At 34.0% G+C, this 14,073-nt stretch overlaps 1 protein-coding gene across 1 annotated transcript in view; it reads right to left on the bottom strand.

The window, feature by feature from the left end:
* The window catches only part of IKZF1 (IKAROS family zinc finger 1), a 131,178-nt gene that overhangs the window by 28,640 nt on the left and 88,465 nt on the right, over positions 1 to 14,073 (bottom strand). The window contains 2 exon segments of the mRNA XM_074283592.1: positions 395 to 655; positions 6,356 to 6,415. Coding sequence (XP_074139693.1) covers positions 395 to 655; positions 6,356 to 6,415 — 321 coding nt within the window.

Genomic DNA, 14,073 nt, shown 5'->3' with positions numbered 1-14,073 from the left:
TCTTAATCCTTCTAAAAGATGAGGAGTGGATTCCTTAGGACTATATAACATGAATTAATTCAAAGCATGCTTGAAACAGTTTCTTACTTGTCAAGTTAGGCCCATGATAGAAAACTCATGCTGTTTGTTGGCACTTAAACAATCAATCTTTCCCCCTCTCTTTCCCCTTTAATTTATAATATGAATCTGACAGTTTTAGACACTCTCTTTAACTTTATTCTCAGGTAAGAAAGATATGTCTTCCTACATTTTTTTTTCAAATGATTTGAGATACTGCAAAGCAAGTCAATTTGAAGCAAACTCCCAACCCAGAAAAGAAACAAGTTTGTTCTATGCAAGTGACCCAAAGGACCATTTCTAGGCCCCTAAAGGAAAAACTATGTGGGGGCCTTACCAGTGTGGCTTCTTTTGTGAACCATGAGCACATTGGGACCGATGCAAATGATCCCACAGATATCACATTTTAGCTTTCCGTTAGGAAGTCGAATGCCTCCAACTCCTGACAAAGCTTTGCTGCCTTGGCCATTGTGTGAACCATTCATTTTCTCTCCCGAGGCATCAAGCATTCGTAAATCCTCTGCACATTCTTCCCCATTCATTTCACAGGCACGCCCATTCTCTTCATCACTCTGAGTCTCTACTTTAACATTACTGGCTGAAAGAAATAATACAGGATGCCCTCAGTTTCATTGCAAAGGAATAACAAACAGAAGACAGTGGCAAAAAAGACAATCATATAAAAAAGGCCAACTTACTACATGCAAAAAGGGTATTAAATGATATACCAAGGTGAGAGCAGCCATGGATGAGATGGCTTGTTCTATGTGGGTAAGTTCAATGGCATATTGGGCAATATGGAATGGAAGCCAGGCAGCTAGATACAATGTGTTAATGGCTCATCATTGATGACTTGATTGAATTCCAAATAGATATGATTGGTATGCATGGGTATGCTCATGTAAAGTTCTCACATTAAACATTTTCTCATCTATAAAGCATGCAAAAGTCACTACTGAATGGTAAATCACTGAAATGCTACTTTTCCCCTAGTATCTTATAAACATTATTTGATGGGGGAGAGGAGTGGGCAAGTATATTCAACTACATATGTCTGTGTATATTATTTCATATATATATATATATATATATATATACATATATATATCCATTTTCTCATCTCTACATTAATCTCATTTTTCTGAAAGCATCTGATAGAGATTAACATTCTAATTCCTCATCATTTACTAGGAAATAAATGAAATTTATGGAACAAAATATTTTTCTGAATAATGAGCAAATTCCTCTTTTGGATTGCTGTGGGGGTGATTATACTAGTCTATAAATGTTACAGAGCTCTAATCATTTCTCCAAGAAAGAACAGATTGTGGGAGGAGTTTGTATTAATGAAGACAAATTCATTATTGGCTCTGAGACTTGTTCCACTATGTCACATAAATGATAATTTTCATTTCATTTACACATTTTGCCTTGTAAAGAGCACTGGGGAAATTTTATTTGCCCTCTTCTGAAGTACTGACTCATAACATACTACTGAAAATAATATATTCATAGAATAGATTCAGATTGTAATATTCTTTGCCAGGGAACATAACTATGCTGCAACTGTATATCTAAATTAAGGCAATTAAAATTTTTAAGCTGATGTTTTAAATATAATTTAACTAATTTAATCATCTGATTACTGTGCTAAAGTCTGTATTCTAGTATGTACACACACACAACATGGTCCTGGAGTGTCTTCCAGTGGTGTAATTTCAGACATATCCTAGCAATTTGGAAAAGCTTTGAGTATGAGCCCAGTGACAGGCTGTCTACATATCATCTAAGAACAAATTCAAGAGAGAGTCTGTAGGAGTCCAGGGATGATGAATTGTCTTGGCCACAGCAAGAAGTTAGGCTACCAAATGGTATGAAGATTACAAGCTGTGGGGATAGAGAATACCCACACAATGAAACCCAGGATTGTCACTGAGAAACAACATTATGCTGACTTGAAACACTATCAAGCTAAGTTCTCACAGCAGAGTTTTACATAGGGTTGAATATTTCTATGACTTTCTGGTAAGCAACTAGTAATAGAAAGCAAAGGTTACCAAAAAGATACTGCACTCTCAGCAGAAGGCTTGGCTTTGCTCAAACTAGGCTTTAACACATTATCTTTGGAGAAAAATCAATATAAAATATTATAAATCAATGAACTGAGGCCTGTGCTAGATCTCCTAAGAGGTTCTTTAGATATAAGGAAATGCTCCTGCTCTACTTTCCATTTCACATCCATGTTACGGATAAATTAAACTCCTAAAGGTCCAGAGTCCATGGTCGGCCTTTTGAAAGGGTGACTCAGATTGAGAATAAACACCAAGGAAAAAATAAAAGGCATTTCCCCCAATTTTATCAAGAGAGGCACCCTTTCAAATAAAAAATAATGAAGATTCTCAATGTGACTGGAAAATGAAACAAGATTCTTTGGATGACAAGAGAGTAAATGTTGCTGCCATTATATGAGGAAAAGAGAAAAGGGTATAAATGTCCTAAATTTGTGGTTTGGGAAACAATGGGTAGAAATTAGTGAATTCTCTTATAATCTTTGAGATAGCTATTATAACATTAATACTTAACTGACAGTTTGAGTCTAAATATAAATTAGATGGTTCTTACCAGTTCACTAAGTTGCTTTGGTACCTTAAGGAGCAGGAACATCTTAACTGAATATTCGTTTAACTTGGAAAATTTAAAAAATTATATATTTCAGAATGATTCAAGCATATACCATAGCTTTTGAATGGATTTTGGGGTACAGTAGTCTGAATAGAGCCCATCTAAGAAGGTCTTAATGGAGTAATAATTTATAATAAACATAGCACATTTATGATACTTGTTCCCTACATTTAGCCATGTTTGCTACACCAAGGGGAGACCAATCAGAATGCAATTTGGAAACTACAGAGTGGGGATAAGAAATTTGCTATTTTTGTGTGGTTTGGTAAGCATGGCAGGTTGCTTGACTAGAGAGATGGAACAGAATGAGCAGTAATAGGAAAGAACTGTATGGGTTCTTTACAATGAAATATAACAAAATCTTCTACACATTAGAGGATCTGGGGATATGACCTATTTGAGCCAATGGATGGTGTGTGTGTGTGTGTGTGTGTGTGTGTGTGTGTGTGTGTGTGTGTGTGTATAAATTTTCTGGGAGGAAGAAAGGGAGCTTAGAGAAAAGGGAAATCTGTAAATCTTTTCTTATAGTCCCTTATCTATAATAACTGGAATAGAAAGCATTCACCAGGTATTTAGCCAAGAAACTGGAATAAAAAAGAGGAGATATCTTTTAAAAAGAACATATGTTAGATGTAAGAAAGAGATTCATTGAAGTAGAATATACGAGTCTGTGAATCTTAAAGAGTGGTGAAATGGGTAAGTATGGTCTATCTGAGGGGCAATAAAGTTGAAGGAAAAGGCATTGGGTTTTACTACAACCCGGCCACCAGGAGGCATCCTCAGTACAGAAAAGCCTGCTTGCTGTGCACACCACCTACAGGTAAGTAGGGAAGGAACTTGGAAATAACATTCAATCAGCCATAAGCATGAGTCATTCACAAGAGCTGAATGTTTGTGCCTAGAGAAGAGAGTACCTGGATGAGCTGTGTTAAATATGCATTCATTTATGTCTGTGTATACCTATAGATGCATGTATAATAATACATGGAATATGTCAAAGTATTGAGAGTTTGTGAAATTAAATTACTTATACTTTTATAAATTATACAAAATAGCTACCTACTTAAATGGCATGAGTTGCTCACTATTCACAAATTTAAAAAAAATACAGAAAGACATATATATATACATACACATAAGTGTATATATGTATATATACACATCTGCACATATATACATATACACACAGATATATACAAACATATACATTATGTGCTGGGTTTTATTAAAAAAAAAAACCTGTGTTTTACATTTGAGTAAATACACACATATCTATATACATGCATAAATACTATAAGTAAATGGCAAAGGACTGAATTAAATATTACAATATGATTCAAATCTTAAAGTTTCTCAGACTTAATGAAATAGTACTCTAAAATGTACTTTTTATGTGCTGATTTTTTAAAAACTACTTATCAAACTAGTTCCATAGTTGGCTCTCCTTTTTTTAGATCATATCAAACTTATTATTATAACTTTACTGTTTCATAATTGTAACTTGTTAAGTTACTTTGTAACTATTATAATGTCAGCATGAAAAGTTGAATCAAAGAAAAACAAGACTATAAAATATTTAAGGTAATTTATTTATGATAAACATGCTATAAGGGATTAAACAAATCCAAACTAAAAACTATCCTCAGTAGTTTTAAGGACAGATTTGGTAAACTGGAATGTCACTAACCCCTTTTGAAATCAGTGCTGTTTGGGCACATCCATTTATCCTTTTTTTTTTTTTTTTTTTCTCCTGAGGCTGGGGTTAAGTGACTTGCCCAGGGTCATACAACTAGGAAGTGTCAAGTGTCTGAGACCAAATTTGAACTCAGGTCCTCCTGAATTCAAGGCTGGTGCTCTATCCACTGCGCCACCTAGCTGCCCCTATTTATCCTTTTTCTATTCAAAATGTGCTTTAGTGTTGTCTAGTCGGTCTTATTGCCCTTTCTCTATTACTGACCAGTATGCTTTCTCTACTTCAATTCCAAAATGGGGACCAACTCATGCCATTTTAATTAGGTAGCTATATTGTACAATTTACAAAAGGTTCAGTGAATGATTTAATTTATCAAACTCAATACTTTGAAATTCACAAAGAAAGTTTCAAAGATATGTTTATCAGTTTTGTCCCTTCCCATTCGACAACTGTTAATAATAAAAAGAAATGGAAATTAACATTTCTTTTGGTTCAATAACATCAATTGGGGAATATTCAGTATTCACTTAGTAATTTAATACATGGCACATGGTATTCCCTACAGCAAGACGTGATACACTGATGATGTCAGTTTGATTCAAAGATTATCCTCAGGTGTCTTGATTAATAATACTTGCAGGGAGCATAGGGCTCCATTTTATGTCTCCCATAAAAATTAGCCCCCACCCTTTTTTAGTACAAATAGTTTTCAGTGTCTGCCTGTGACAGAAATTGTGAACACAGTATAAGAATTTAAATGATACTTCTTATTGGACAATAACAATCACATTAATAAAATTAGTGTTTGATATTACTAACAGAACTGGCCCTGTACTCCTGCTATCATGGTTCAAATCCTGGCTTTCTTGCTTATTATTTGTGTGACCATGGCGAAGTCACTGAATAATCTGTAAAAATGAAAAAAATAGCACTAGATGGCTTCTGAAATAATTTTTTAGCCCTAAATCTACATTCCTTCTTTTCTAAAATGTACCATTATGTGGTATGTCATCCAAATATCCAAGAACATAATTTTAAATTTTATTTTATATTATTGATAAAAACAATTTTTTCATTATTCTAAACTATTTATATTCAAGAACTTAATACTTATAGATAATTTAGCTAAAAAAATCTCTTTGGGGGGAATTATTTGGGTTATATTATACCCCTAAACAGAAATATATACTATATATATATATATATGTATATGTGTATGTTACATTCATCTTTATAATACATATATGCATAGAAATATAAATATATTCTTTTCTATATCTATATACATCTACATTTAAAAAAAAAAACTACACATGCAAACACTGACCATGCAGCATGCAGTGGTGTTTGTGGACGTAACATGGCAGTCAAATGACTCACACAGTCATACTATTTGCAATAACTGAAACAAATTTTGGGGGAATATGGTCTCCTTAAATGACACATAAGATTTTGATAATAAGCTGAAGTGGAGAGTTATCACAATTATCTGGACAATTCAAGTTTACCAAAATTTTTTTTTTGAGGAAAAGGAGTTTTTCCTCAATGCTTGAATCATCCCATTTACCTCTGAATACAGATTAAATTGACTTAACAATTACTCAACTCTCCATTTCACTTTACCTATAGTCTTACTGTAGGATTACATATAAAATGTTCATCAGTGCTAAGTATTAACTGTTTCTGAAAGCATATGGTTTCATAAAAGTGAAAATTTGAAACCTTTTTTAGTGATTTAAAATACTTATAGAAGAGATATATTTCATGTAATATTTGCTAATCAAATATTAAATCACATATGCCATTGGGTTTTAAAAAATATGTAATACAGAATACTAAGCACTGGAATGAACAATACAGGGGGAAAGAAATGGGTTCAATGTCAATGGATTGTGATTTTCTAAAAGCAAATTGTATACTTACGAGAATAAGATTTTGGAATTAATGCGTGAAAATCCCTAAAGCCTTCAGCCCCATATGTAACTGCAATAAAGAATGCAAACAGGAAGCTGGGTTGTGATATTGCTAGAGAAATACAGTAAAAGTCAAAAAATGATGACATTATTAATTAAAAACCACTGCTTACCTAACCAAATGGCATACTGTTGTTAGTCATCATACAAGGAACATGGAAAAGATATTGTCAATGTAAATATTTAGGATGCCAATTATCAAACAAATGAAAATGGTAATTTGCTATTCTCAGTGATCTGACACAGGAAAGTTCTCTTACAGTTTCTATATTCTATGGATACTTGAAGGATCTCTGGTAAACCCTGTATGAGATTCTACAAGTTACAAGGAAAAAAAAAAATAGCTCATAATCTAGCTGAGATAAGTCCTAGGGAGTGGTCCGTGGTACAGAGAGATTAAGTAACTTGCCCAGTGTCTTCCTGATTTCAAGCCCAGAATACTATTCACTCTGCCACATGGTTTCTCTTCTGTAACAGTGAGAAAATAACCACCCTGACTCAGTTTTCCCACTTATGTAATGGGAGCATGTAGTAACACTGTGATAAGTAATGAGAACAAGGACAAAGATGTTTTTGAAAAGAGATTCTACAACAGAGACACAACTTGGAGTCTGAAATTGTTTTTTTTTTTTTTAAACTATTACATTAGGTCAATATAACTAATATAGACATATAATGTATATTTTTGTATAACAAATAAAATATAACATGTTAATACTATCATTAACATTCTTGTTAATGATATTAACACAAAATATTATTCAACATAATTGGTTTCTTTTGTAGTGCTGTGCATGTTATTTTGTGAATATAAAAACATTATGGTAAGAAGTCCATAAACTTCATCAAACTGCCAAAAAAAAAATGACAAAAAAGTTAAAAATACTACCTCTACAAAAATTACCAGATCTAATAAAAGTTTGACAATATGATCATGAGATTATTTTGAATTTCAATTGTTTTGTTGCTAGAAATCATTTCATATGAAAGCCAATCCTCAGGTGCAAACTAGAGATCACAAAGGCATACATTTGATTTAACAAGAAATAACATTTTATAGCTGTAGCCCTCAAAAGTACAGAGAATGTCTAAATTTACTGCTAAGTAAAATGTTGACCATTCCAGTTGCCTAAGGTGTGAAACAGAATCGAACAAGATGCCCTGACACACTTTTTATGGAGTAAGGATATGAGTTTCAGTTATGCTATCTATGATTTCAAGGACATGTTTCTCACTGCATTCCATTGCAAGATTCCATTATTAAATATGAAATTCAGAAAACCATTTCCAAAAAATTCATATAAAGGTTTGAGTTTTTTGTCAAATTAATTTTGGGGGAGGCTTTTAAACATGGAAGTCATTGAAAAGATAAAATATTGGAGGCCTGATGAGCAGGGGTTAGAAGTAAGCAAAGTAATTAGTTAGCTAGAGTGAAACAAGGGACATTTAAAATATTATTAATTTTATAAATCAATATTTACAAATTCACAAACTTTAATGCCAAGATGTCAGTTTATTTTATGATAAGTCAAGTTGCATTTATAATACTGAAGGTGGGTAGCAAATCATAGAAGGTGTACTTTTCAGGCCTCACTTAGCAAATACAAACATCTACCCTCAACTCTCTGAGATAAATAAAAAAACAAAATATGGCAATACTGATTAAATTGATCATTTACACTACTGAAATTGCTGGCAGGATAGTTTCATTTGGATCTAAATCACATGATAGTTTCCGAGTTCAAAAGATGAAAAAAGCAATATGCTCTCCAATGCCTGATTAGAGTTATTTATAATAACCAGAAATTGCAAAAATTCACTTTATTCCACTCCATTATGTACAAATCCAGGAGTAAATGGTAACTATACATATTTCTGGTAAAATATGCAAATTCTAAAGCAACACATAATAACCAAATCATATTCAGTACACTAAAGATTTTCTTAGTATATAAGCAACTCCCATTGAATAAGGTAGGATTTGAAGTTTTATTTTTCTCTTTCTTGATACCTAGATGCTACTGACAAGTATGAGCCAATGAAGCTTTACTCATACTCTCAAACACATAAAAGCATGACAAGCTTGACAATGAAAGTAGTATTATAAAGGATTTGGAAAAAGCAGCAATCCATATTGACTGGCATCACTACCATACCACAAATAACTTTGTATATAATTGTCTAGGGGCATGTTGCATTCCTATAGTAGATTATAAACTTTGTGAAATCAGACATTTATTTTTTGTATACCTAGCACATATAGTAATGGATCTCTGGCTGGAAGGGCCCTCAGAAGTCACCTGGTCCAACATTTCTTCAAATGAGGAAATGAGGCCCCAAGAAGGTAAGTAATAACAGTAGCTAACCATTATACAGAGCCTAATATGTGTTAGGCACACTATTAAAGGCTACAAATAGTATCTCGTTTGATTCTCACTTACCACACAGGTATTATTATCCCCATTTTACACTTGAGGAAATTGATGTAGACAAAAGTTAAATTACTTGCCCAGAATCACACATTTTCTAAGGTTGGAATTGAACTCAGATCTTCCTGATTCTGGCCATGGTACTCTGTCCACTGCACTACCTAGGTGCACCTAAGTGATTTGACCAAGATCATATTAGTCATGGGCATTGGTGGCGAGATTTGAACTCCTTGCTCTCTGACTCCTTAACCAGTGTTGTGTCTATTTACTGAGGTTTACTTATAATAAGAAATCTTTTAGTATCTCATGAAAAGGAACAATTATAGTACTTCACATTACTTTTATATATGGTATTTAATGGGTTCATTTCCTAAAGTCACCACATTGTGACTAAGCTAAGAAAAGAGTCATTAAGCCAGGAAGGTAGACAATCAGGAAAGTGATGGGAAGATATTTTACATTAGTGAATAAATATGCTACTAGAGTCAAGTCAACCTCATTTCTAACACTTATTACCTATGTGTCTTTAAACAAGTCATTTAACCTTTCTGTGACTCAGTCTCCTCATCTGTAAAATGAAGAGACTTGATTAAATGGCCTTTTAGGTCCCTTCAATCTATAGACTATAACTCTATTACAAATTCAACAGATATTTCTTAAATTTCCATTACATCACTGATGACATTGTGCTAATTTCTAGAGAACAAAGATAAGAATGAAACAATCATTTATTTCAAAGTATTTATTATTTATTGGAAGAAATAAAATATCTTTGAAAATGAAGTAAATGATAACTATATACAAAGTGATTTCAAGAGGAATAAAAGCTATACCTTGAACAGATCATTTATAATCTTTTAATAAGAAAGTTTTTCTCTGAAAGGTTAACTAAGTAGAGTCCTGTGTTTTGAATACAGATAAGGCTTGGCAATGTATCTCTATGATGAGTCTCAATAAGCTTTAAACTCACCAGGATGACCACAGCATGATATTTTGGATACAATTTATCTACCAAAGTAATGAAGTGTTGATGTTATTGATTGTAAGTCAAATTTAGAAATAATTTTTTATACAAATTTGATCGCAATATTCTGAAGAGGATAAGCTTATTGTATCTCTTTCATAGAAGAGACAAAAAAAAGGGAACTGAACTGATAACATCTTGTTCTTCAGTATCTTCCAATTCCAATTTCAATGAGTCCTTGTTTTATCATGTCTTTTTGCCATTGTAGACATGGAATTGGAATTCACCTCAGAAGACATCCCTTCATTCCACAGATGAGACTAAATAATTTGTCCAAGGTGACATAGGTAATAAGGATAAGAAGAATTTAAACCTAGTTGCACTGATTCCTGAACTAGATACTCTTTCCACTATACTGCACTCTAATATCAAATGCACATGTGTCCCCAATTTTGAAAGAACTTTCACTTGACCTTACTTCCCCCTTTGGCTATTCTTCCACTTCCTTTTTCACTGCTAAATTTCTTAAGTGAGTGGTCTGTGCCTGTTATCTTTATTTCCTCCTCCCTTATCCCCTCCGAACTCCACTATAATCTAGCTCCTTTTTCTACTACTCAGCAAACTTAAAATACCCAATTAGAAGTCACCAATAACTCTTTAAAAGCTAGCCATCCTTTAGGTAAAGTTCTTTCTTATATTGATTTTAAATCTGGTTCCCTTTAACTCCCTGACATTAATATTAAGTTTGCCCTTCCCTATATTACAGGGCATTTAAAAATGTGAGGATATTTTCCTCTTCAATCTAGGCCAAATATCCCTGGTTCCTTCATCTGTTCCCAGGAGGGTTCAGGTCTCCTTACAAGAGAATTCCTTATGAGAATGAAATCTAGATTGTTAATGTCTCTCTAAAAATTTGTTGTCCTGAGTGAAACATAATATGGCAGATGTGGTCTGACATAGAGTACATAGGATCATCACCTATCTTGATTTGGACACTGCATTTCTATCAATGCAGCTGAGGATCAAGTGGTCATTTTTTTTTAACATAAAGGGCAAGACCATCCATTCAAGCTCAGCATTCCTTTATCACCTTATTTATACCCTTTGTCTGCAGTTCCTGATAGTGCAAGAACAGTACTTGAAGGGCTTGTTGTCATATTGAACAAAGGAGGTCAAAGTAAGGGCTAGAGTCTGTGCCACAGCAGTTATAGAAAACTAGTTTATTTTTCTTGCTTCTAGCTTTTGTTCATTCTGTCTGTAGTCTGGTATCCAGGACTTCCTCTCCACAGGGTGGTGAGTCTGTGTATTATATTTAGGACTGAGATTATAAGCCTTTGTCTTAGAGAAATGGGACTCTACCTGGGATTTCCCTAATCTGTCTATTTAAGGATGGCTGCTAAGCTGTTTTCCTTGGCAATGAAATTAAATAGCATGGGTGGTCCATGATGATGTAGCCTCCTATATGAACCGACAGATTCTGATGACTGCCCCCCTTACATCTGCACTGACACTAAAGAAGGGGGATCACGAACACCTATCTGGTCTACTATGACACCTGTCTTATGAATTTATATTTGATTGCATATTAATAGTTATCTGCATACAATGGTCTCCCTTATAAAACTGCATGGCCCCCAAATTATTTTAAAAGAAGGATCATATTTTATTTATCTTCATTGTTCTTTTACTCCCTACCCTAGTACTTTATACATAGCAAACCTTTGTTATTATTTTCTTCATTAAAATCTATCTTGGTAGATTCAGTCCATTGCTATTGTCCTTTGAAAGCACATTGGTCTATCACTTAGAAAAATTCTAGAATATTTAACTAAAGGGATGGTCTATAAGCATTTGAGCTCTTAGATATTAGTTAGTCACTATAAGTAATCATGGGCTCATCAAGAAAATGTCATATACCAGGTGTGACTGCAAGCATCTATAAGTGGGTGGATAAGGGTAATCAATCGTCTGCTTGAGTTTAGAAGTTCTGAGTCACAATAAGGTTAAATCGATCACGTGCCTCTACCAATATGGGGGGCCATGGAATTGGGATAAAGGGGAGAGCACCAGCTTATTGAGTAGTCAAAACAAGCCCATGAGTGAATGCTGTAGAGAAAGAAAGGAAGAAAGGAAAGAAGAAAAAGAAAGAAAGAAAAAAGGAAGGAAGAAAAGAAGAAGAAAGAAAGAGTAAGAAAGGAAGGAGAGAAAGAGACAAAGAGAGAAAGGAAGGAAGGAAGGAAGAAAAAGAAAGAAAAAGAAAGAAAGAAAGAAAGAAGAAAGAAAGAAAGAAAGAAAGAAAGAAAGAAAGAAAGAAAGAAAGAAAGAAAGAAAGAAAGAAAGGAAGGAAGGAAGGAAGGAAGGAAGGAAGGAAGGAAGGAAGGAAGGAAGGAAGGAAGGAAGGAAGGAAGGAAGGAAGGAAGGAAGGAAGGAAGGAAGGAAGGAAAGGAAAAGGAAGAGGAAGGAAGGAAGGAAGGAAGGAAGGAAGGAAGGAAGGAAGGAAGGAAGGAAGGAAGAAGAGAAGGAAGGAAGGAAGGAAGGAAGGAAGGAAGGAAGGAAGGAAGGAAGGAAGGAAGGAAGAGAAGGAAGGAAGGAAGGAAGGAAGGAAGGAAGGAAGGAAGGAAGGAAGGAAGGAAGGAAGGAAGGAAGGAAGGAAGAGAAGGAAGGAAGGAAGGAAGGAAGGAAGGAAGGAAGGAAGGAAGGAAGGAAGATCATGCTAGAGTACCTCTTTGTGGAACTCCACTGATATACCAGGACTTTGGTAAGGCACACAAATAGTAACTTCAAGAGTAAGTTAGAGCTATGTCAGCTATATGATGGAATTGGAACTGTACTAATGACATAAATTAAAGAATATACTTTATGTCTACTAGGTTTGATATAGTTAGTAGAGCACCCCCACAGATCAACATTTTTATCAATAACTTGGACAGAGACATTAATGTCATTCTTATCAAGTTTATAGAAAACAATGTTTCAGAGAGACCTTAGATGATAGAACTGATCCAAAAAAATTTCAGTAAGTTATTATGATAGGAAAAATATAATTATTATAAATAATAATTTATAAACACTGAGGAATAGGCATGTACAGGCAATAGTTGATATGAAAAAGATCTGGAGGTTTTAGTGAACTGCAGGTTCAATGTGACTCACCCAAAGAAACAAGTGCAATCTTGTGTGTATGTTATTCCAAACTAAGGAAATTATAGTTTTGCCATATTTTGTCCTGAAAAGGAAAAAGTGTTATTTCTTGCTGTTAAATTTTAAAAAGTTATTGCTAAGCTAGAACAGGCTTAAAATTATTTGATGAGATTGCCTGAGGAACTTGGGGAATTTTAGAGAAGAGGAGTACAGCTGTCTTGTGAAAGAGCCCTAGAAGGCAAAACTAGGAGCAATAGAAAGTTGCAGAGAAGCAAATTTTGAGAGATCACAAAGAAAGTAACTTTTTAAATCAATAAGAACTCTCTAAAAGCAAAAGAAAATGCTTTAGGAACTAGTGAGTTCCCACTGATAGAAATCTCCAAATAGAAACTGAACAATCCCTTCCTGGAAATTTTCATTCAAGTATAGATTGGATTAGAGGTAAAGCAATAGAGCATCAAGGAAATGGCACTGCTTTTGGAGTTAAAGGTCACAGGTTCACTTTCTGCCCCTCATTTTCTACTTTATGATTCTATAGACTTTAGTGTTCCAACTTGTATATAGTTGGATTTAGATGGAAGGCCCTGTCCTTGATATCATTCACAAATGTCATATATGTATAGACAAAAAATATATTTGTTTGTAAATGTGCACACACACACACACACACACACACACACACACACACACAATCTTATCCAAATCACGGATCAATGTGTTGAATAGAACAAGGACAACAGATTTGCTCTGAAGTATTCCTTCTTCTGGTTACCTTCAGTCTATTAATCAACACTCATTATTCATTCTAACACTTACACATTCACCTTACTATTATCCAGTTCATATTTCTTCACTTGGCTTTCATTACTATAAAAGACTTAATAAATCCTTTGATGAAACTACAATATGCTAAAAGGAAATGAAGTTAGCTTCGGATGTTTTTCTCCCATACTTTTTAGCTTTTCAACTTTTCTAAGTGCTTGTAGATCATCCATATAATATGAATACAGTTATAGCTGAACTTATAGCTTCAATTCACTATTCTAGTCAAATTCCTTCATTTTACCGTTAAGAAACTGAGGTCCAATGAAGTTAGGGAGCTTCATGTCAAAGGGGAGATTTGAACCCATATCC

This window comes from Sminthopsis crassicaudata, chromosome 1 (assembly GCF_048593235.1).
Source record: "Sminthopsis crassicaudata isolate SCR6 chromosome 1, ASM4859323v1, whole genome shotgun sequence".
Lineage (NCBI taxonomy): Eukaryota > Metazoa > Chordata > Mammalia > Dasyuromorphia > Dasyuridae > Sminthopsis > Sminthopsis crassicaudata.
The sequence above is the reverse complement of the archived record's forward strand: the minus strand, read 5'-3'. Positions and strand labels throughout refer to the sequence as shown.